General features: G+C 39.6%; 3 protein-coding genes across 4 annotated transcripts in view; 1 reads left to right on the top strand and 2 right to left on the bottom strand.

Moving 5' to 3' along the window:
• Nucleotides 1–1,500: 1,500 nt before the first annotated feature.
• On the bottom strand, nucleotides 1,501–5,587 carry isl2a (ISL LIM homeobox 2a). The gene is made up of 6 exons (XM_074678066.1): nucleotides 5,444–5,587; nucleotides 4,851–5,040; nucleotides 4,288–4,547; nucleotides 3,563–3,849; nucleotides 2,476–2,643; nucleotides 1,501–1,991 (listed from the first exon to the last, which is right to left on the bottom strand). The coding sequence occupies exons 1-6, from the start codon at nucleotides 5,499–5,501 to the stop codon at nucleotides 1,875–1,877; spliced, it is 1,080 nt and encodes a 359-aa protein (XP_074534167.1). The 5' UTR covers nucleotides 5,502–5,587; the 3' UTR covers nucleotides 1,501–1,874.
• Nucleotides 5,588–7,094: 1,507 nt separating this feature from the next.
• etfa (electron transfer flavoprotein subunit alpha) lies at nucleotides 7,095–14,890 on the top strand. The gene is made up of 12 exons (XM_074677037.1): nucleotides 7,095–7,216; nucleotides 8,019–8,168; nucleotides 8,326–8,407; nucleotides 9,243–9,325; nucleotides 9,849–9,948; nucleotides 10,183–10,293; nucleotides 10,455–10,556; nucleotides 10,821–10,889; nucleotides 10,987–11,069; nucleotides 12,703–12,768; nucleotides 12,993–13,073; nucleotides 14,499–14,890. The coding sequence occupies exons 1-12, from the start codon at nucleotides 7,178–7,180 to the stop codon at nucleotides 14,532–14,534; spliced, it is 1,002 nt and encodes a 333-aa protein (XP_074533138.1). The 5' UTR covers nucleotides 7,095–7,177; the 3' UTR covers nucleotides 14,535–14,890.
• A 67-nt stretch (nucleotides 14,891–14,957) lies between these two features.
• The window catches only part of tmem266 (transmembrane protein 266), a 32,377-nt gene continuing 27,211 nt past the window's right edge, over nucleotides 14,958–20,123 (bottom strand). For both annotated transcript variants that reach the window (XM_074677033.1, XM_074677034.1), the window contains exons 8-12: nucleotides 19,902–20,040; nucleotides 18,519–18,634; nucleotides 17,791–17,983; nucleotides 16,689–16,751; nucleotides 14,958–16,601 (exon numbers count right to left, since the gene is read on the bottom strand). In XM_074677033.1, the coding sequence (XP_074533134.1) occupies nucleotides 15,964–16,601; nucleotides 16,689–16,751; nucleotides 17,791–17,983; nucleotides 18,519–18,634; nucleotides 19,902–20,040 (1,149 nt within the window). In that variant the 3' untranslated portion in view covers nucleotides 14,958–15,963. The remainder of the gene's footprint in view (nucleotides 16,602–16,688; nucleotides 16,752–17,790; nucleotides 17,984–18,518; nucleotides 18,635–19,901; nucleotides 20,041–20,123) is intronic.

Genomic DNA, 20,123 nt, shown 5'->3' on the forward strand with positions numbered 1-20,123 from the left:
ACTGCTGAGGTCTAACATAACAGTGTTTTCAGGTGTAATAAAAAAAAAAGAAGTAAAGTTTGCATATTCAGGCCCCATCAGTGTGTCTCTCTGCCTAGAGTCAGCTTTCTTACTCTGTACCAGGCTTATGGTGAATTCTGAAAGTTTATTGATCAGTACAAATCAGTGATCAATTTTTATTTGAAGTATAACAACAATTTTGTTCTTCCAGCTCTACTCGTGATGACCAACATTTAGGCAGAATTCAGAGATCAGCAAAAGACAGAATGTGGGAAATGAAGTGCCTTTTGATTTTTACTCTGTGCATCTATTAAAGATCTCATCCACCTGACTGAAAGTTTAAAGTCATGAATTGGTTTGATCAATATCTAAAAGTAGTTCCAGACTTGGAAAAAATATTTTAAAAGTAACAAGGAGCTCATTTAATGTTTTGATGTGTACTTTTAATGTATCATGGCCCCAATTATGCACACTGACTGGAAACTTCTTCCAATTTACATTTTCTCCTAGAACATGTCACCACTTTTCTCCTGGTGCACGCAGTCTACAGATTCAGTAGCCTGTATCAGCATGTCTTTGGGACTTAACAGGACTTAAAATTTCAATGAGACTCCGTTTTCTTCCCTGATAAAGTCGATCCTCCCTAACAAATTGTTGAGGTGTACTGTGTCAGTCCCGGCTTGACCTGCATGCTCTCTTGTCCGGCGGCTATTTGTCGATCGGGATTCCCACTGGAATGAAAATAAACTGAAGGCACGGCAGGATGAGTCCGCAGGCTGAAGGGGTCTCTGTGCGCTGAGCGGTTTGTTTTGGGTCCATTCAGTGTATCCTTCGCAGGTGATGCCGGATGCAGATAAGAAGCCGCCGCTGCCTGTCCTCTGTCTAGACTTGTAACCGTGGGCCCCGAGTTGGTGACGGGACTTTTGTCCAAATAAAACAGATGTGATCTTTGTACCATTTTAATAAAGGAGGGCAATAATTTCAATCAGCTATGATACTGTGCCTTCGCATGGCCTACATTTTATTAATTTCCCAAGCCTCGGTTCTTTGGGTCTCAGTGACTGACCTATGACATGACGACCCAATGGTTAAAAAAATATATCCAGCCATCAGTCACTGAACCGTTTGCTCTGAAATTGAGAAGGCCCCAATCTAGGCAGACAACAACCTCAGGGTTTATGCATCTAATCTATGTTATCTCTTTCACAATTTAACACAATGAATGTGACGTCTTTATCAGAGTAGACATTTTCTTCTCTCTTTTTTTAAATGGAAAGGGCTCCTCTGGATTGTAACTCCTTATTTTGTCAATTATTATTTTAAGTTCGTTTGAAGTTTAGTGGGACAAATAGATTCTGTGTGCAAAATCAGTTGGAACTCATTTTTATTGATGAGATCGGATATGTCCTCATAATAAATAATAATAACTTATATGGAGAAAACGCGAACACCTGTTTCATTTACAAGAGTCGATACTGAAACTTACAAATCATGCATGTGTACACAGTTTGTATATTTGATCAAACAGGAGGCGTAATGTCCAGCACGAGCTCGTGTATTTGAATCCCTCAGGCTACTCACCAGGTTATGGCCAGATCGGGCATTGGCATCATGTTAAAGGGTAAGACAGAAACCCGTATGTCCTGTGTCTTTCTGGATATCCTTAAACATGACAACGAGCTTAAATGCCGAAATATTTAAAGGCAACAGCCAGGTCTCCAATCTTCCAGTCAGGACCTGAACGTCTCCTCAAGCATAATCCATCCTGCTCCATTTCTCGCTCTTGATTGACTGTCACTAAGGTCTCCGCGTGACCCTGCAGTGGAGGACGCAGGCGCGCGCTCCGGGGCTCTATCTGACCTCGAGGCCTCTCCTCACGTGTCCACGGGACTTGGTACCATACTGTTTGGTGTGTCCGGTAACTGCGACGACAGAGAGGTCACATCACTGCCCGAAGAGTTACCCAAAGAGCCCGATTCAGAAAAGGACACCTACAGGAACAAACACAGAGACTCAGAGCTCCAAAACAGATGTAGTTTCAAATATGTGTTAAAAAAAATGTATCTTATTTATTTATCAAAGATTTAGGGGAAATTTGTTTTAAAACAAAAAAGCATGTTTCATCTGGGCCTAAAATCGCACGAGACCCTTTCAGCACATCAGCTGCCTTCACGTGGGGCCTGCATGACATTGAGAAACTGTTTGGCACAAGTTACACAGCAGCACTTCAAAATTATGACAAAGAAACGCGTCAGTAATCAGCGAATAAGATTTTAAGGTAGTCCTATAGCTTCGTAGTTAATCAGCAAATCGTAGCCTATGTCTTTGTATTGTCCTTTTAAACAGACGTAGCCTTTCACTTTTATTTTCAACCACCTTTATAGGCTTTCTTTCCTTAATTTTACTGAGGGGATGTGGGCTTAATAATTTTGATGTTTTTATATTATTGTTATTTAAAAATGAATGAATTTTTACCAGTTGCTGGAAGGCAGGCTGGTCCAGATCACTCTGCAGGGCGAAGTCACTGAGGCTTTTCCACGGAGGCTGATATGTTTGCACCTCCACTGGGTTCCCCTGCACAGTGTTGTCGTGTCGGATGGGACTCCCTGCTACCAGAGCTGTGCCTGTCAGGCCCTGCAGATTCTACAGGAGAGGAAAAAAAACTTACCGAAATATCCAAAACCTCCTGGACACAGTTTAAATTCTATGTTGAGACAGACAATATGCTATGTAAAAAAAAAAAAAAAAAAAAAAAAAAAAAAACAAGAAAGAGGGGAGAGGGTGTAATTGGGTGCATCAGGACTTTTTTGCCTTTAGGAACAACAGGCATGTTTACATGATAAAGAAAACTGTATATACAGATGTGCAAAATCAGTTTATGACCTGCAAAATGTACAATAAATTGTAAGCGACTTAAAGGAAACTTCATATGATCTCACTTTTATTAAGAGGTGTGGCGTTTACCATTTAAGGAGTAGGACACAAAAAAGTTAAAATAAATTTCTGAAGAATACAACTACACAAAGAAAATAAAAGGGAGACACAATTAGAAATGAGACTGTGATTTAGTATTTTCACTTTTTTGTATTTGAATTTTATGCGATTTTTTTTTCTTAAGTGTCAAATTTATTATTCCAGTCATTTTAAAAATAAAATTGTATTTTTTTCTATCGTAATATGTTTGTTTTTCGACTGAATATTTGATTTCCATGTTCATGTCATAAACAAAATAGGCTATCGCTGTTACAAAATAGTCCTACTTTTCGGAACTTAAAGGCGCTAGAGTATGGTGGTGGTACACATCAACACTGAAACTTTTTGCTCATAATAACAAAGTCTTCGTGCAAATTGAAAAAAGGTTAAAACGACGTCAAATTAAATGCAAATTAACAATTATGGAATAACATAAAGCCATAGCCTGCTGAATGGTAGCCTATGCACTTAGCAAACTTTATGGTATTCGGCATTGAACTTGTGCAATAAGAAACGAGAAGCCTCTATCAGGCAATATTTATGCCAACATAGTTTTATTTTTAATTGCACAACCCCATAATCTACTCACCGTCTTGTCGCTGTGTTGCTGCTGCTGCAGCTGCTTCATCAGGATGGATCTCTTCTTGTCTTTGCAGCGCTTGTTCTGAAACCAGACTCGGATCACTCGGGGGCTCAGACCGGTCATCTCCACCAGCTGCTCCTTCATCAGAGCGTCCGGCCGGGGGTTTGCGTTGTAACAGGTCCGCAGGGTGTGTAGCTGCTTCTCATTCAGCACCGTCCGGACCCGGGTCGTCTTCTCAGACTGTTTGTGCACGTGGTTCCGGTGATGAGGAGGATGCCGAACCGAAACTGGGTCTGAGAATAAGGAGTAGTTCCCAGATATGGTGCAACTTTAATTAATGTGATTTTATTAAATGTATTTAGAATAGAAGGGAAAGACAAAACATGGCCCGATATCTGTAAAACTTTTATGTAAGATGATGAAAAAAACATTAGAAATATAAAGCATGATAGGCTTCTGTGGGCTTTTTCTTTAAAAATCACAATAGTTGTGTTATAACATCCAAGACAAATGGTTCACATTAGAATTAAAAGATAAAATGTTAGCCTACATTTTTTTGTTTTTAGATGGCAAATAATTTGAATGAACCAATTTTGACAAAAAAAAAATCTCTTGCCAACTTCGTTCAAATTTTCCCTTACTTTTGTTTTTCAGTTGTTTTAAGAAGTGGCAAGAATCTGGGGAAGTAAGGAGACGTTTTATAGAGATCGGTAAATGGTTTATCAACGTACCGGAGATGTGCAGTGCTCTGCTGCGGATGTTCCCCGGGCTCAGTGGGCTGCCAACGGAGGCCCGCTCCAACAACAAGCCGTGGTCCGCCCGGCACAGCAACTCATCGTCCTGCAGAGAGAACTCGTCGCCCGGCAGTAGGTGTCGATTGCAAACCGAGCACCGAAAACACTCCATATGATACACACTGTCCCGAGCCCTCATCACCAGGTCACTGCTGCAGAAGCCCATGTTACACTTTGCACATTTAATACCGAATAACCTACAAATAAAGACGGAGAAAATGCGTCAGCCTCATCAGATAAAAAAACAATGAGCTTAATGAATCTTTCGTTATTTTTCTAAACAAAAGAAAAGCAAGAGAAACTATTGATGATGAGTGAAAAACTGAATTTCCCCCATGAAAGAAACAAATTTGATTCAGACTTTTTACACACTTTAAATTATAGTGCACATTGTCCTCTAGAATAGAAATATAATAGCTTATCTTCTAAATCCCCCATATGTTATTATTCATTTTATTCCACATGCAGAACACATGGCCTGCAAAGACAGAAACGTCTACCTTGCATAATCTCTTTTACAATAGGTCTTTCCGTCCCGGACAAAGCACGTGCAGGTCTCATCCAGGTACTGGCTGCACTCTGCACATTTGAGGCAGGCTGCATGCCACTCCAGGTCCGGGGACACTCTCAGGATGTACTGGTCATGTATCTGACTTCCACAGCCCACACACATTGCGATACCCGACTTCTCTGTGTGAGAATGAGGGGCAATGCATTAGTGCACCTTGCTAACGCTATTTAATCCCCGTGACATCCCTGTTAAACCCCCTTCACCTTTGGAGACAAGGAGTTGTTAGATGACAACAAATACGTAGATCTCTCTCCTGCAGAATAGTTGAATTATCATGAGGACAAGAAAGCTAAAAATATCACAGTGTAACTCAAAGCACGGGTCACTTAAAGGCATGACCATAGCTATTTTCAAGTTTGAATAAACAGTAATTTTTCGTTACATTGTTTTTGATTTTATCCTGACTTAACCGGCGATAAATTATCCGTTTCAAGTGACACGCTGTCTGAGTGAAAAACGTGGAGTAATACAAAACCAGCAAAACTACAGTGAAAGAGTAGGCAGTAAATATGAAGGACTTACTTTTGGAATGATCCCCCATATCATCCAAAAAAGAAGTGTTGAGCAAAATATCCACCATACAGGAGAAAGAGAGCAGTACAAGTCGGTAGATGGAGGAGAAGAGCGGCAGAGGAGACCGTCCCGTCCCAGGCTGGGTGATAAACTTCCTCCAGCGAGAGGTGGAGAGAAAACAAAGATCCTCTCGACCAGTGACGTCTGCAAACCTGGACCTCTGTGGGTCTGGGGAGAGAGGGTGCCATGCAAATCTCCTCTTGGACCCCTGCTCTGTTTTTTTTTCTTCTCGGGACAGCCTTGTAAGTTTTTTTTCTCAGCTTTTTGTGAGCTCACTGCCTGTGAAAACACTTTCCACGAGTAGGCCTACTGCCATTTGCAACTGAAAATATCAATTAAAATTAAGAATCCGAATTTTTCTATTTTCTTTTCCTCGCTGTTTCACTTTGTATTGCAAAATTAAAACTGCTTCATGTTTAGAAACACAATAAGCATTAATGATTCACCATTTCATTCAGTATTCTGTAAAACTTGTTTTTGACAGTTTTGGCCTGTTACATGGAATTTATCTCATTTGAGGGTTTTTGTCCTGCATAAGGATTGCCTGTAGAGCTAGTATAGGTTTTGAAAAGAAATGATTAAAGTAATACTAACTTAGACTAATAAGTGTTTACTTTTGTTTGGGGATGAGTGCTTGGGGTTCAACCGTTTATTGTAAAATTTAAGACAATTGCACTGTTTATTTTTCTTTGGTATATTGTTTTATAGCTCACCAATGTTCTCGTCCGACTATAGAGGGCCCTCTACTGGGTGAATTGTCTGTTGTAGATTTATACAGGGAGTGATCATGTGACTGCAGTTAACAGAGATTAAAGCCTTTTATGTACAAAATATTCAACTTATTTCTGAGCCTGTATAAATATTTAGGTTGGCAGCAAAAATTAATTGATAGATAAATAAATATCAGTACAATACAATGTAGTACATTACAATATAATGCATACAGTAAATCTCTAATAATAATATTATCAATAATAAATATTCAACATTTTTAGTAAAAAATTAGTAAAAAAAAAATGAGGGACCATCAACACGATGCATTGAAGAGAAGTTTTTGTTGAACACTTTGTGTTGGCAGATAAATCATAACCTGCATCAATACTGTGTGGCCAAACCGTTCAATGAATAGAATAACAATTTAAAGGTACAGTCTACGGTTCAAATGTGTGTGAGAAAACTCAGATGATGGGCTAGATTATTGAGCCTCCATCCACGATAGAATATACAGACCCTGAAATAATTCTGTGTGCTGCGATATTAACTTGTGAATTTTAAGTCCAACCCCACAACACACGGATGTTGTGGGGTTGTTGTAATGCGTGCAAAACTTTAGCGTTTGCATAAAAGAAAATTTAATAATAATATTACTGCCGAAAAAGTGTTGTAATACAACGCTAATCGTGTAATTTTGCACTGTTGATAAAAGGAAATTTTACACATAAAGTAACTATATGCAGTACGTTTTTAATCATTATTAAAAACAGTCGTGTAACTTTTATTTTTATTTTTTCTGAAACATAGCTGCGTTTTTTCACTTGTTAATTTTGTAGAAGAAAGTCAAAACTTGGTGAGTGATATGACCGGAAGTTTTCGTTCCACCTCTTGTAATCTCGCGAGAACAAGTCTAAACGTCATACGACCTTTGGCACAGTTTTTGTCTGCAGCAGCGTTCAAGGGTCCAGGATGAACAGAGCTTTCAGCAAAACAAATCTGAAACAACTGGTAAGAATGTTACAGCTGTAACTTCAGATCACATACAGAGTATTTGTAAAACATCGTCTTATGGCAGTCTGAGTATACGGGCGAGTTAGTAGCGTAACGTGTTTATTTTCTTGAGATATTTTCTTGCTAGCTGGCAAGCTAACTCAGCTTTAGGTAATGCATGTCGTGGTTGTCCGATCAACAGTGGTTTCATTAAGAAAACATAAACCAGCGTTGGTTGACCTTAGTGTGACGATGACACTTATTTCGGTTTTTGAAAAATCGAGACGTTGTGTTTCTTGTCTGGTGTTAGCATAGGTACTCCATTGGTTATGAAACTCCAAACACAGCTGTTACGAAACTGTCAATTTGTCATTGACGCTGCAAGTGTTACCTAAAAAAGGTAACTTGATTTAAGACGAAGAGTTTCATTTCAAAATGGTTTGAAACAACAACAGGCAATGTCCGTTTTTGAAAAAATGTTTAAATAACGTCTCGCTTGATGTGAATGACCTCTGTGCAGCGGTAAAGTCCAGTGATGTCCAGATGAGGCTGGTACTAACCTGTTCCACAAACCCCGAAGCAATGTGTTCAGCGGCAGCCCTGTTAAATATTTGATCAGTAACCTGCTGATTCACCTGCCTTTTTTAATATCATAGATAGATCATAGAAATGGTAAATATGATATTCTGGTACACTAAAAGCTCAACAAGATTGTAAAGTCCTGAGTTCCCCTAATGTAAATGCCAGAAGAAAGGACAACTTGGATATCCAACTCTGTTTGTGAATCTGTTCATTTAGTTGTCAACCTCTTCTCCAACAGACTGGTCTCCTCCAGAGGTTTCAAAGCACCTTGGTGGTAGCAGAGCACAACAATGAAAAGCTGACCCCTATCACGCTCAATGCCATCACCGCTGCTAGTAAGCTGGGGGGAGAGGTATCTTGTCTGGTGGCTGGAACTGACTGTGCCAAGGTAGGGTTGTTGAACTGATCTGTGAGAAGAAAAAAACATAATAGCTGTGTTTCTGATATATTTAAGTTGTTGTCCTGGCATAACTGGACATCTGAAGCCAAAACATGAGGCTGCCAAGAATATAGCAGAGTGCATCAAATGGTTTTATGTCTTTCAGGTTGTGGAAGAGATCAGCAAGGTACAAGGTGTGAAGAAAGTTCTGGTTGCTCAGCATGATTCCTACAAAGGTTTCCTGCCAGGTATGTGACAGAAATGACGCCTGTTGTTTTTAAAACTTCATTCAAGAAGCTGAATATACTGACACAGAGTTCGACTCTTAATAGCAAAAACCTACAATGACCATTCCCAAACAAATAAACAAACACAACTCAGTGGTTTGAATTAGCTGAGGAAGAAGGGATTGTTTCATCAGATTTCTCTGCTCCCAAATCAAGTTGACTAGATCTGGAGTAGGGATGGGTACAGAATTAGGTACTTTGGTACTTCAACCAAATTCTGTGTGAAGCACCAAGTAACAATTTACATTAAATCAACAGACTTTTACAGACTTTAAAATGCTAACTGAAGCAGTAGTGGCCATTCCTGTATGTAATGTAGCAGCAGAACAGGGTTTCAGCCTCCATAAAATCAAAAGGCAAGGACACAGAACCTGGTGCTGATCTCCTCTGCCACTCTCATGCTTGATGAGCTTGATTACGCTGAAATGAGCATCCACTTTGAATCCATATGGCCCAGGAGAAAAGTTTGAGCTGAGGCAAACCAGAATACAAAAAAAATCTGTCCAAAAACTTGACTTGAAACTTATCTTGGAAACAGTTCAGCGTTTCCCAGTTAAATTAAGAAAGTGCATTACGCATGCTGGGATATGTTTAGATTGAAAAACTCTTAGATCTTATTATTGGAAAAATTAATATTTATTACCACATTAACACTTAAAAGTACTAAAAAAGGTACCGTTGAGTACCGATTGCCAATGTATCTGCATCAGTACTGTATTGTTTCAAATGTGAAAATCTGGTCACAGGCAGACCATACATCTCATATTGTTCCTCTTTTGCCTTTTTACTTTTTCAGAGGAGATGACCCCACTTATCCTTGCAACACAAAAACAATTCAGTTACACTCACATTTGTGCAGGAGCCTCTGCCTTCGGAAAGGTAAGTCTGAGACAAAACACTAACTTGATAAGAATCATTGATAAACAGCTGCATCTGATTTTTTTAAAGTTCTTTTTATTTAATAGTTAATCTTTCATGTGATCTGTAGGCCATATATATTAAGATCAAATAAAAAACCCTGACCTGTTTAGGTTATATCTAATGAGTCAAGAACTTCAATTAACCCCTTAAAAATAATAAATGTGACATGCAATACTGAACTTCTCCATGATATTTTGTTTGTTTCGTTTTCTTAATGCATCTGTACTTTTTAAGGCATTTGTTTTCTACTGATCCTTTGAAGATATTTTCTATTCCACTGCACACTCCTAACATCACAGTCATTAAAAGTCAGACATTCTTGATGATATAAATCCCATATTGCAAACACTGTCTTTCTCTTAGTAAGTGTATTGGTTCATGAATTGTATACACTCTTTCTCCTCCTGGTACTTCTGTATGATCAGAGCACATGTTGTTTCTTACTTATCGTTTCCCTCGTTTCCCTCGTTTCCCTCTGCAGAATCTGCTTCCCAGAGTGGCTGCCAAGTTGGATGTTGCCCCAGTTTCAGATATTATTGAGATCAAGTCTCCAGACACCTTTGTCAGAACCATTTATGCTGGTAAGCCCTGATACTCATATAATAAAGTCACATTTACCTTTGAACCTTTGTACTTATATTTGTTCATTTGTTTTCAAATGTTTTAGAAATACTTAATCGTGGTACAACCTTCATGTGATATGAGATGAAACTCAAAGACCACTTATTGTTTCCAATCTGATTTTACACAGAGTGGTTTCCTTTAATGCTACCATACTGCTTATTTAATCAGTGATGCACTTTTGATTTTTACAGGAAATGCCCTCAGCACCGTTAAATGTAACGAGCCAGTCAAGGTATTCACTGTCAGAGGGACGTCCTTTGAGGCAGCTGCAACAGAAGGAGGAAGTGCTTCATCAGAAGCAGGTAGATTATTTACATTCATACTAACATCAATTCATTTAAGAGATGGAAAGTATGGTTCTGTTTAGATTTTCAATATTCTGTTGTTTGTTTATTATTACATCTTGAAATGAAATAAAATGTCCCTCCATTTAATATCTGACCCTCTGTTCTGTGGAACACAGTTGATCCGTCTGCTCCCACCGGAGTCTCTGAGTGGCTTGAACAGAGTCTGACAAAGAGCGACCGTCCAGAGCTGACCAGTGCTAAAGTTGTTGTGTCAGGAGGTAAAATAAGATTTGCATTTATCTTTTTTGTCTTTTAGTTATTCGTGTTTAATATGATTTGCAGATGATAAAGCATTGTATTCAAATACTCTTTGTGAATGAAGTTTCCATTAAAAGTTTGACTTTAATTGCTGAATTGTTTGAGAGATGAAACATACTGTAACTCTGTGATAGCATCCCATTTAACTGCTTTTATTTTGTTTTTTGCTTTTTTAAATTTATTTAAGAATTGAGCTTCTATAAAATTGTGTTTTCTTTTCTTAGGAAGAGGCTTAAAGAGTGGAGAGAACTTCAAGCTGCTGTACGACCTTGCTGACAAGTTAAATGCTGCAGGTAGAATTGGATTATCACTTTAGGTTATGAAATACATGAGCACTTTATTATTACAGTTGTTGAGTTCAAACATCAAGTTTCTTTGTTTGTTTTTCAGTTGGTGCATCCAGAGCTGCAGTGGATGCTGGGTATGTCCCCAATGACATGCAGGTTGGACAGACTGGCAAAATTGTAGCACCAGTAAGTTATTCTTTTATAAATGTCTCCTGATTGAATGTATTTAAATTTATGCAACAGATCAAGACAGTATTTAAATGTAAAGTTCAAAAAGTTTAGCCAGCGAACACTTAACCTCACTTTTAATATCAGAGTGAACAAATCTGTTACTTTTGACAAATGCCTGTTTCCCTTTACGAAAAACGCCTGCAACTCAGGATGAACAGAGTGGATGCGCTGCCCTTTTAAAAAGGTTATCCTCCCATTATTAGATCCAGCTGAGTTACCCCAGCTGTGATTACCCACACATTAGGCTCTGCAAAATGTACTTTATGGCACAATTAGGACCCTAAATGGTTTAGTGGATCCATTATAGCAGAGTGTGCAGTGGATGTCTGCCTCAGGCTGGGCCAGACTGTCAAAATTGGATTTTCAGAATGTTTTGAGAGGCTTGTTGAATTTGGTTGAATATACTTTAAATCCAGTCTGTGTTTTTAACCCCACACGTCTAAAAGTGTTTGAAGTGTGTTCACTAACACACTGCACTATATAAAACGGGAGCAAAGAAGTTTCAGAATCATCTCCCAAAAAACACAAACAAATTAAGTTAGCAAAATAAAAGTAGGGGTGGAAGAAAAAAAATAAATAGACAAAGTAATTGAAATTTAGCTTATATTGTTTGAGGCTCCTGGCTCTTAACCCATGGGAATAATCAAATCACCTCACTAACTAATTTTAGAATGCAAATCTTTGGTCTGTCTTGTCTGTGACGGGATTATGGAAACCCCTTGTGCAACTGTTTTGTTCAGAAAATCGTGTCCTCCTCTGAAACTTAAATCAGCTCTGAAATATTCATACTGAACTGCATCAATTTGAAAGGCAGGGTAGGTTTTTATAGCAGGGTTTTGGGGGCTACTGACCCCTTGCATCCCAGCAACCCTTTGATAGACTACACCCCTGAATTATGAAGCCAGCGGTCAGCACTAGAGATAGACTGATATGGTTTTTTGGGGGCCGAAACCGATACTGATAATTAGTAGGCAAGGAGGCCGATAACCAATATTTGATATTTTGATATTTCATTTAAATATTGGCGTAAAAAATTTTGAACAATAAAAACTCCAACACTTAACTGCAATCAGATGCCTACAGTTATATGTTTATTAAACTACTCCCAGGCTTAGCAGCATGCTTTACAAAGTTAAATGAAAACTTTGAAAAATAAACAGCTTAAGTTTTCTACAGTAAATACAGTTTTCCAAAATTTCAATGTAACTGCAATAAAACTAGACAGAACTGAGTTTGTGCTACCTTCTACAGGCATGTAATGCAGTTGAATTAACTGTTTGGTTTCACATGACTGATTTTACATGACCATCTAGGGCTTCCATAGTGTAGACAGGGAGAAACTCTGTGCAGAGAAGCATCAGAGCCGAAACAACACAGTTTTGAATGGGTTCCATATCGTCTTTAGATTAAAAAAAAGGCAAATGCCAATATGCCCCAAAATGCCAAATATTAGCCCTGATAATTGGCTCGGCCGATAATTGGTCTATCTCTAGTCAGCACTGCTGTATAGTGTTTCTGAGGTGTACCTGATATTAGACTTCATGTTTACAAGCAGGTAACAAGTCTTGTTTTCTGTTTGTGTTCACAGGAGTTGTACATTGCTGTTGGGATCTCTGGAGCCATCCAACACTTGGCAGGAATGAAAGACAGCAAGGTTCCAACCTTTTGTCTCAAATATCAGATAGATGAAAATCCCAGGTTTTCTTTAGCTTGATGTAAATTAGCCACAACTCTGTTGAGTCTTTCTTACAATCATTACAATCATTACATGATATTATTAAAAAAAACTGAAAATTTATCAATACCAGAATGGAAAACAGTCTGACTGAAACGTCAGTGTTCACACGAATGATCTGATCACATTCTGTTTTTATCCAGACTATTGTTGCCATCAACAAAGACCCAGAAGCTCCAATCTTCCAGGTGGCGGACTATGGCTTGGTGGCAGATCTTTTCAAGGTAAAGCGCTGCTTCAGTATGTTGCTGTGATCTGAAGTCAGGTAGCATCCAAACCACAAGGCTAAAACACTCAGCATCTGATAGACTTTCAGCATGTTTTCATAGCTGAGCGTCTTGAGTGACAGAATATAACATTTGCATTCTTACTAATAAATTTTGCACGATGCCTTATTCCACCCAATGGAAATGAGTGACTGTTAAATTATTAAGTTCTTGAATTAATCAGGGGAGAGCTGTGGCTGAACTTGCCATGAACAAAGAAAAACATTAGCTTTGCAAAGCGTATAAAATTAATCGATAGCACTTATAGTGAGGTTTCACTTCTCTAATCAGCCTCTTCTTGCCAGGCCTTTTACACGCTTAGTTGATTTCTTGTATCTCATTGGAAGCTGAGTATAGTGAGCCAGGAGTGGAGTCCAGCACCACTTGTGAAAGCCTAGTGGGTTATATTTTTGTGTGGGTCCTGTCTGTGATGTTTTATTTAGCCCCTCAGTGTGGCTTGAGCAGCACAGGTGTCCTGACAAACTCTGTCAGTGGTTAGTAATAATAGAGAGTTGTGACCTGCTGGGTGAGATCAGCTTACGTGTGATCACTCCTCAGATGGCTGATTAAAATGGATGAACTTTCTACTTTTTCTTCAAATGGACAGTTGATACCCCAACCCACCTTTGGCATTGACTGGTTACACAGATCAGAAGCTGCTTCACCTGCAGGAAGTGCCAGTATAATAATTTTATCAGAAGGACATTCATATGGCCCTCCAGGGTTGGAAAAATTCCTGAAAATTTCAAAGTTGGAAAGTTTCCACTGGAAGTTCCACAAATCAATGTTTTTTGGGGGGGATTTTTTATTAACTGTATTTACCTGGTCATATACATGATGTAATATTCAACATTTTTCTCACTGAGTCTAACTGACTAACTCCTGGGCATAAAGATTTTACACATTTTGATGAGCATTTGTTAGTTTAACTTAAATGTGTCAGTTAAACTTAAAGTTAAACTATATCACATATATTTATATATTTACCCCAGTTTGATCATCAAAACTTACCTTAAAGGACTTCTAGACTCCATATCTAGAAATGTAGTCTCAATGGAAATACTGTAGGCTAGTGAAGTAGAGACTAATGATGATCAAACGGGATTCATGGTGCATGAATTAGGATTTAGTCTTTTTGTTTCCACTAAGATCATTTTTGACAGCCTCATTAAAGTTGATAATGACAAAAAAAAAAAATCAAACTTTCCTGGAATTTTAGAAAAATTCATTTGAGTTTACAACAACAAAGCCCTGGAAATTTTCAATATTACCTAGCTAATATTCCCATGGAAATTTTCAGGAAACTTCCATGAAATTTACCAGAAATTTTCCACCCCCAAAAAATGAATTTTATATTTACTCTTCTGCACTTTTTCTTTCCAGGCTGTTCCAGAGATGACTGAAGCCCTGGGCAAGTAAAGAGAAATAAAGTTCTACAAAACTTCAAACCTGAGTCCATTGGAAGAAGACATCATTGGACACTGAAAGCAATGGTCTAATATATTTCCTATGTTGTGGACTTTCATGTACTTTGTTTTCAAACAGGATTTTAACATCTACTTCAAACTGAAAACAAGAGACCATTCTCAAGCTAAAAATAAACACTGAAGTGTGTTATTTGCTTGTTGCTTGTACTGGTTGTAATTACTTCCTTAATTTTCTGGTGCAGTAAAAGACATCATTAGGGGATGCTTGATTTGCATCTTGACTTTTAACTCTTGACATTTGACTGTAAGATGTATTGATCATTTAGGGGATTTTACTCATTGAGATGCTCTAGCAGAGTCATGTATTAAAATGACAACTCATAACTGGCTCTTTTTCCACGTTTTCTTTTTATTGGATTCATGTTACAATGCCCTCTTTCCACAATCTTGATAGAAAACGCCAGCCAACAACTCAATTGTAAGTGTGTTTAAGAGGCAAAAACTGTAGTTTCATGCTTGAATTTTCGTAGACATTTTCTCGTACCCCACTTTTTTTTTTTTGCTGTGAAATGATGATCAAATCAATCCTGAAATATTTACACAGCATTAAAACATTAAAGTCATTAGAAAGGTAACATTTTAGACCTGACTGATGGAAAAACTATCATGTTCAGGTAGTTTTTCAGTCAATTACGTGTCAGAAGGACATGCTGTTCTTGCAAAATCTCAGTAAGCACTGGTTTTAGTCATAATACCAAGATAAAAACCTCTTAATTGAAACTAAAAGCTTGAATCATCCACCAGTGAAAAGTTTGACCCACTCTTTACATTTATAGAATTTTGATAAAAATGCTAACATTGTTAATATAGAAAGATAAAGATAAGAAAGGTGTGATCCAGTGTACCCTGCTGAGGAGGACTGCTCTCTGTGGATTTGGAGAAACTACACAGACTTTTAAAAGAGCGGATACACCTGAAGGTCTGATGGATCCATGCCTTGTAGCTTGCAGGGATTTTAATCTTTGTTTCTTGCCCTTTAGTTATGATCTGATAAGTCCAGCATCTCCCTCATGCCATAGAAATCAATCCACAACTTTGCCAAATGTTTTTCTGCTAAAACCAGGAGTCTGAAAATGTCAGGCTTGAGCCCTTTTGCTGGTTTCTCTTGGTAAAGTTTTCATAAAACTCAAAAAAGTGTTTGTTTTTCTGAAAGTTGATTCCTGATGAGTGGTGCCTCATTACGAGTTCTGCTTCCATCTCCTTCTGTTTTTGTGCTGCTATGGAGGACTCATCCTCTTATCCTCTCACTACAAAGAGGATCTGCCATTAACGAGCCCAGGCTTCTAAACACCAGAGTTTAGTTTCACTTTTGTGGGTGTTCTGAAGAAAGACTGGCATGAAGCTCCACGTGTAAGTAAGTCTTATGTTTCTGAAAGGCGACTGACAGGAGCATCCACTGGCTCCATCATCCTGTACTTCTCCTCCAGAAGAGGCTCATTGCTCTGCAGATGGATCAGAGGCTTGGAGTGCAGCCCGACTCTGCTCTCCTGGTTCCTCTTATTGTAGATGTTGAGCCTGTGCTCCAGCTCAGGGCTGGTTTTGGTAGAACCAGCCGGACTGGGTGGTTTCAGGTTAACAGGGTCTAGGCCCTTCTGTGTGAGACAGGTGTCCTCAGACAGAGAGGAGAGCAGCTCCTGCACCACAGCGCTGGGACTCCCTCTGGGCTGAGTGCCCAATGCCAGAGGGCTGCTGTAGGGTGGAGGATAGCAGCGTTGGTCGCTGTAATCCGTGGAGGTGGAGGCCTCTCGCACTGTGGAGCTGCAGTCTGTGGTGGAGCCCAGGGTGTGGCTGCTGACGCTGTGCTGTCGGGCGCTGAAGCTGGTGCGGGACACTGTGGTGGTGGAGGCTTCACTGACCGAGCTGCCGGTTCGCTGCAGACGGCTGGACAGCACTGCGTCAGCACTCACCAGAGAGGAGGGGAGCTGGCTGGGGTTGTTAGGCAGGTGCACATCTATGGCTGCTGTGGTGATGACGCGAGCAGGGTCTGGGATTCCCATATCTGCAAGAACAGGGACATATGAGGTCCTGAAAGATGATGGTGCTACTTGAGCTAGAGAAAAGAAGCAGGATGTAGGTGGAGGCTCACCACTGCTCGGCTCACTGTAGTACTGACTGATGTAGTTGTTCATGTCATCTTGACCATGGTGATCTGGAAGGAGAGAAATGAACACTAAGTGTGTTTTATGATGGAATAAAACCAGTTGGAGCTTTTTTGGATGGTCACATTCATAGATCACGTGAGCTTTTATCTCTCAATATCATGTCCTGCAAGATTCAGCCGATACAAAGTGTTCAGGATCAAAGAAGATACTTATTATTAGTGGAAAAACAGTGTTTGTTGATATGTAGCTCAATTAACTTTTAGCTTTTGTTGAAGGAGATCTATAATTATAAACTCTTGGTAAAGGACGACATCTAAGAGTAACCCTTGACTGAAATAACTCACAAATATACCAAACCGCTGAGGTCCCACAGGACTGTCGGACATCCTTTTTTCATTTATGTTTGTGATTCACAAATGAATTTTATGAGCGTTTCTCAAGAGGCTGCTCATTGTCCAGCCATATCTGTGACAGAGACCATCTCTCAATGTGACATAAAGAGCAGCCCCAGTTAAAAGGATGTCTGACGAGTAACAGCAATGCATGGCCGGTCACACTATGATTTATGGCTTTGATAAAAGAAAAGCCTCCTTGTTTTGAGCCCTGACATCACCTGCACTGACAGTGCTTTGTTGCTGTAGACTGTGTAAGTTATGACCTGTCACTGTGTAAGAGGTTTATAGTCCATCTGGGTGTGACACCAGAATTTTGATGTGAATGAGAAGAGCGTTTTTGTGAAGAGGACACACACAGAGTTCACTGTACAGTAAATACACTATCCAAGCTTCACAGCAGGGGGCTGTTTACTTCCTGTGTCAGGTTTGCAGTGATATATAATGTTCAAGTTATATAAATAAGTTACAGTCTTATGATATATGTTGTGTCACTTGTAATTAGCCTGAAGAACTGAAAAATTAAATCTTCTAAATCTGAATACATTCACTTACATTTCTGTCATCTTCTGGCAAGAAAGGCTAGAGTCACCCAGGACATTTTCAAACATAACCATCCACATCCACAGCCTGGATGCACAGGGGTCTCAGACCACCTGCCATACAAAGGAGTTCAGCGTTCCAGACAATTTACCTGCAGCCCCCCCAGGCTCTCTGGTCTTATTTGGCCCATGAGGTTCCGAGGTCCCTGGGGCCAGTCCATCCACCTCCTGGAAACTGCTGCTCTGTTTACCCCACATATGGTGGATCTGCATGGCTGCTTCACGCTCTGCTACCAGATCCAGGTCCTGCTGGGCCAGGTGGGCCCTCAGCTGCCTGATTTCAAACTGAAAAGAGAGAGGGGGACAAATAGGAGAGCTGGAGGGAGCAGATTTCTAACACCCAGTGTGAGGAAATTCACTAACAACATAATAATCACTCCACTTTAAAGCATTTTATTGGTCTCAGTTTATCTACAATACGTGCGACACAGACCATCTTTACATATACAGTCCAGTGTGTATCATCAACACTCTTTTCCTGTTTGATAAATGAGAAATACACAACACTCAGCGAAGGCACAGACACATTTCAGCTGCCAAGTAAGACAATTTAAAGCCATCACAGAACTCCAGTTATTAAATTGTAAAGAAGTCAATAGACTGCTTTAAGATAATGCTTGGTGCTGGTTATCTGATACCCATAAGACTTCTGTAAAATATACTCCAGCAACAATATGAGATCACTTCCGAAGACCGTCTTTTGAGATTTAATTTGGTGTCATTGTATTGGCCTTTGCTGCCCTCCTCTGGTTACTTGCAGCTACAGCTTCCAAGGCAGATGATATCTAAGAAATGTAAAAGGAAATGAAGAGAGACATACTGCCTGCTCCTGGCAGATCTGGGTGAGACGGTCAAGCTGCTCCTCCCTCACTGCTTTGGCTTTTTCATACTGCTGGATCTCCAGCTCCATCTCCACCTTCACCTGCAGAACATAGGCTAAAACAACACAACACAACAACGCATACTGTTGTTATTCCCCCTGGTGAAAGTCTGTCATGCATTTACTGAGAATTATTTATTTATTTATTTATTTTTTACCTTTATATAATTCTGAAAAAGTCGCTGATAACTTTAAACTGTGTTTGAGGAGCTGTTGTGTTGTGTGAATACGCTTAGCTTTTTATAATGAAAAAAAAAGACACCACAAGGGGGAGCAACTTTGTTAAGAAAGCATTCTTCCCATTCCACAGAATGCTCTATGGCATTTTTTATGCACATGTAATAAAATAAATGCAAGTGAGCCTCCTCTGATAAGTTTACCATAACATTCAAAATCCTACTTTCATTCCTGATCTGAATTTCTTTGAGAAAAAATCAAGGAGGGAGTTTAATAAGAATGGTTGGTGGCCATCAACAGCACTAAGAATGGTGTATCAATTGCCACAGCTCTCTGCTCCATCTCAAGGTCTAATGTCTAGTTTCCACAGCAAACCTTTCTAATGATATTTAACGCAAAGCTTTGTGCAGTTTGCTCCAGTTTGCACCTAATTGTGACTATGATGAGCTGCCAAATCTCCCCTCCATGCTTTGTAAAGCTGCTCTGCGCCTCTTCCTGGTGGCAGGCCCATAGTATTTTATTAAAGAGTTAATTCGTGAAATATGTGACACACATCAAAGTGAAATTCAGTTTACCTTTAAAAGCAAGCTTGAAAAAGGCAACTTGTTTAGATAAAAGAAATAGATAAAGTACTTTGTTGTGTGTAATGGCACAGGCCATATGTACAGGGGTTGAGCCTCAGAAAGCTCTGGATTGATTTAACCCATCCTTAATAGACTTTATGTATGGATTTGTTCATTTTAGGTCATCAAGAGGTAAAATGATTTTGTGATCACTGAATACGATGAGCATAATATTTCTAAACACAAATATTTGACTCTAACTGCGCTGGGTTGTTTGCGCCTGTGTTAGTGGATGAGGAAGTATTGAGGTTTATTTGAATAGAAAGGGTCTGCCTGGCTTAAAATGAGTTTTAATGGCTCATTTAAATGATTGCACAAACATCGACGCATGGAGACGCTCTTTGCTCTGCAGCGCAGTTGGAGAACATTTAACCCTTTCTGCATGCTTTGTGAAAAAGTCGATGTCTTGGATTTGTGGGCGCAAAAGCTGCGCAAACCTTTACTGATACTACAGAAAGCACTTTGCAGTATTTATCTCTGTGACCTGACAGTAGAGGACAGCAAAGGCTCCTCCCAGCCTCACCATCGATGATCCTCTTGACCCTCCAGATGCGCAGTGTGATGATGAGGCCGATAGCGTCCCAGGGGCTGCTGGGGCCGTTGGCCACTGTGGAGGCCACCATGGGGGCCAGAGAAAGAACGATGACAGCTCCATCAAACACCTGAGAAATACACAGACACACACAAAAACACATGGGTACTGTTATGTCTGTTAGCTTCCACTGCGGTTTGACATTGAGGGAAT

This window comes from Halichoeres trimaculatus, unplaced genomic scaffold, assembly GCF_033239565.1.
Source record: "Halichoeres trimaculatus isolate MK-OKI-2021-1 unplaced genomic scaffold, fHalTri1.1 fHalTri1_scaffold_10, whole genome shotgun sequence".
Taxonomy (NCBI): Eukaryota; Metazoa; Chordata; class Actinopteri; order Labriformes; family Labridae; genus Halichoeres; species Halichoeres trimaculatus.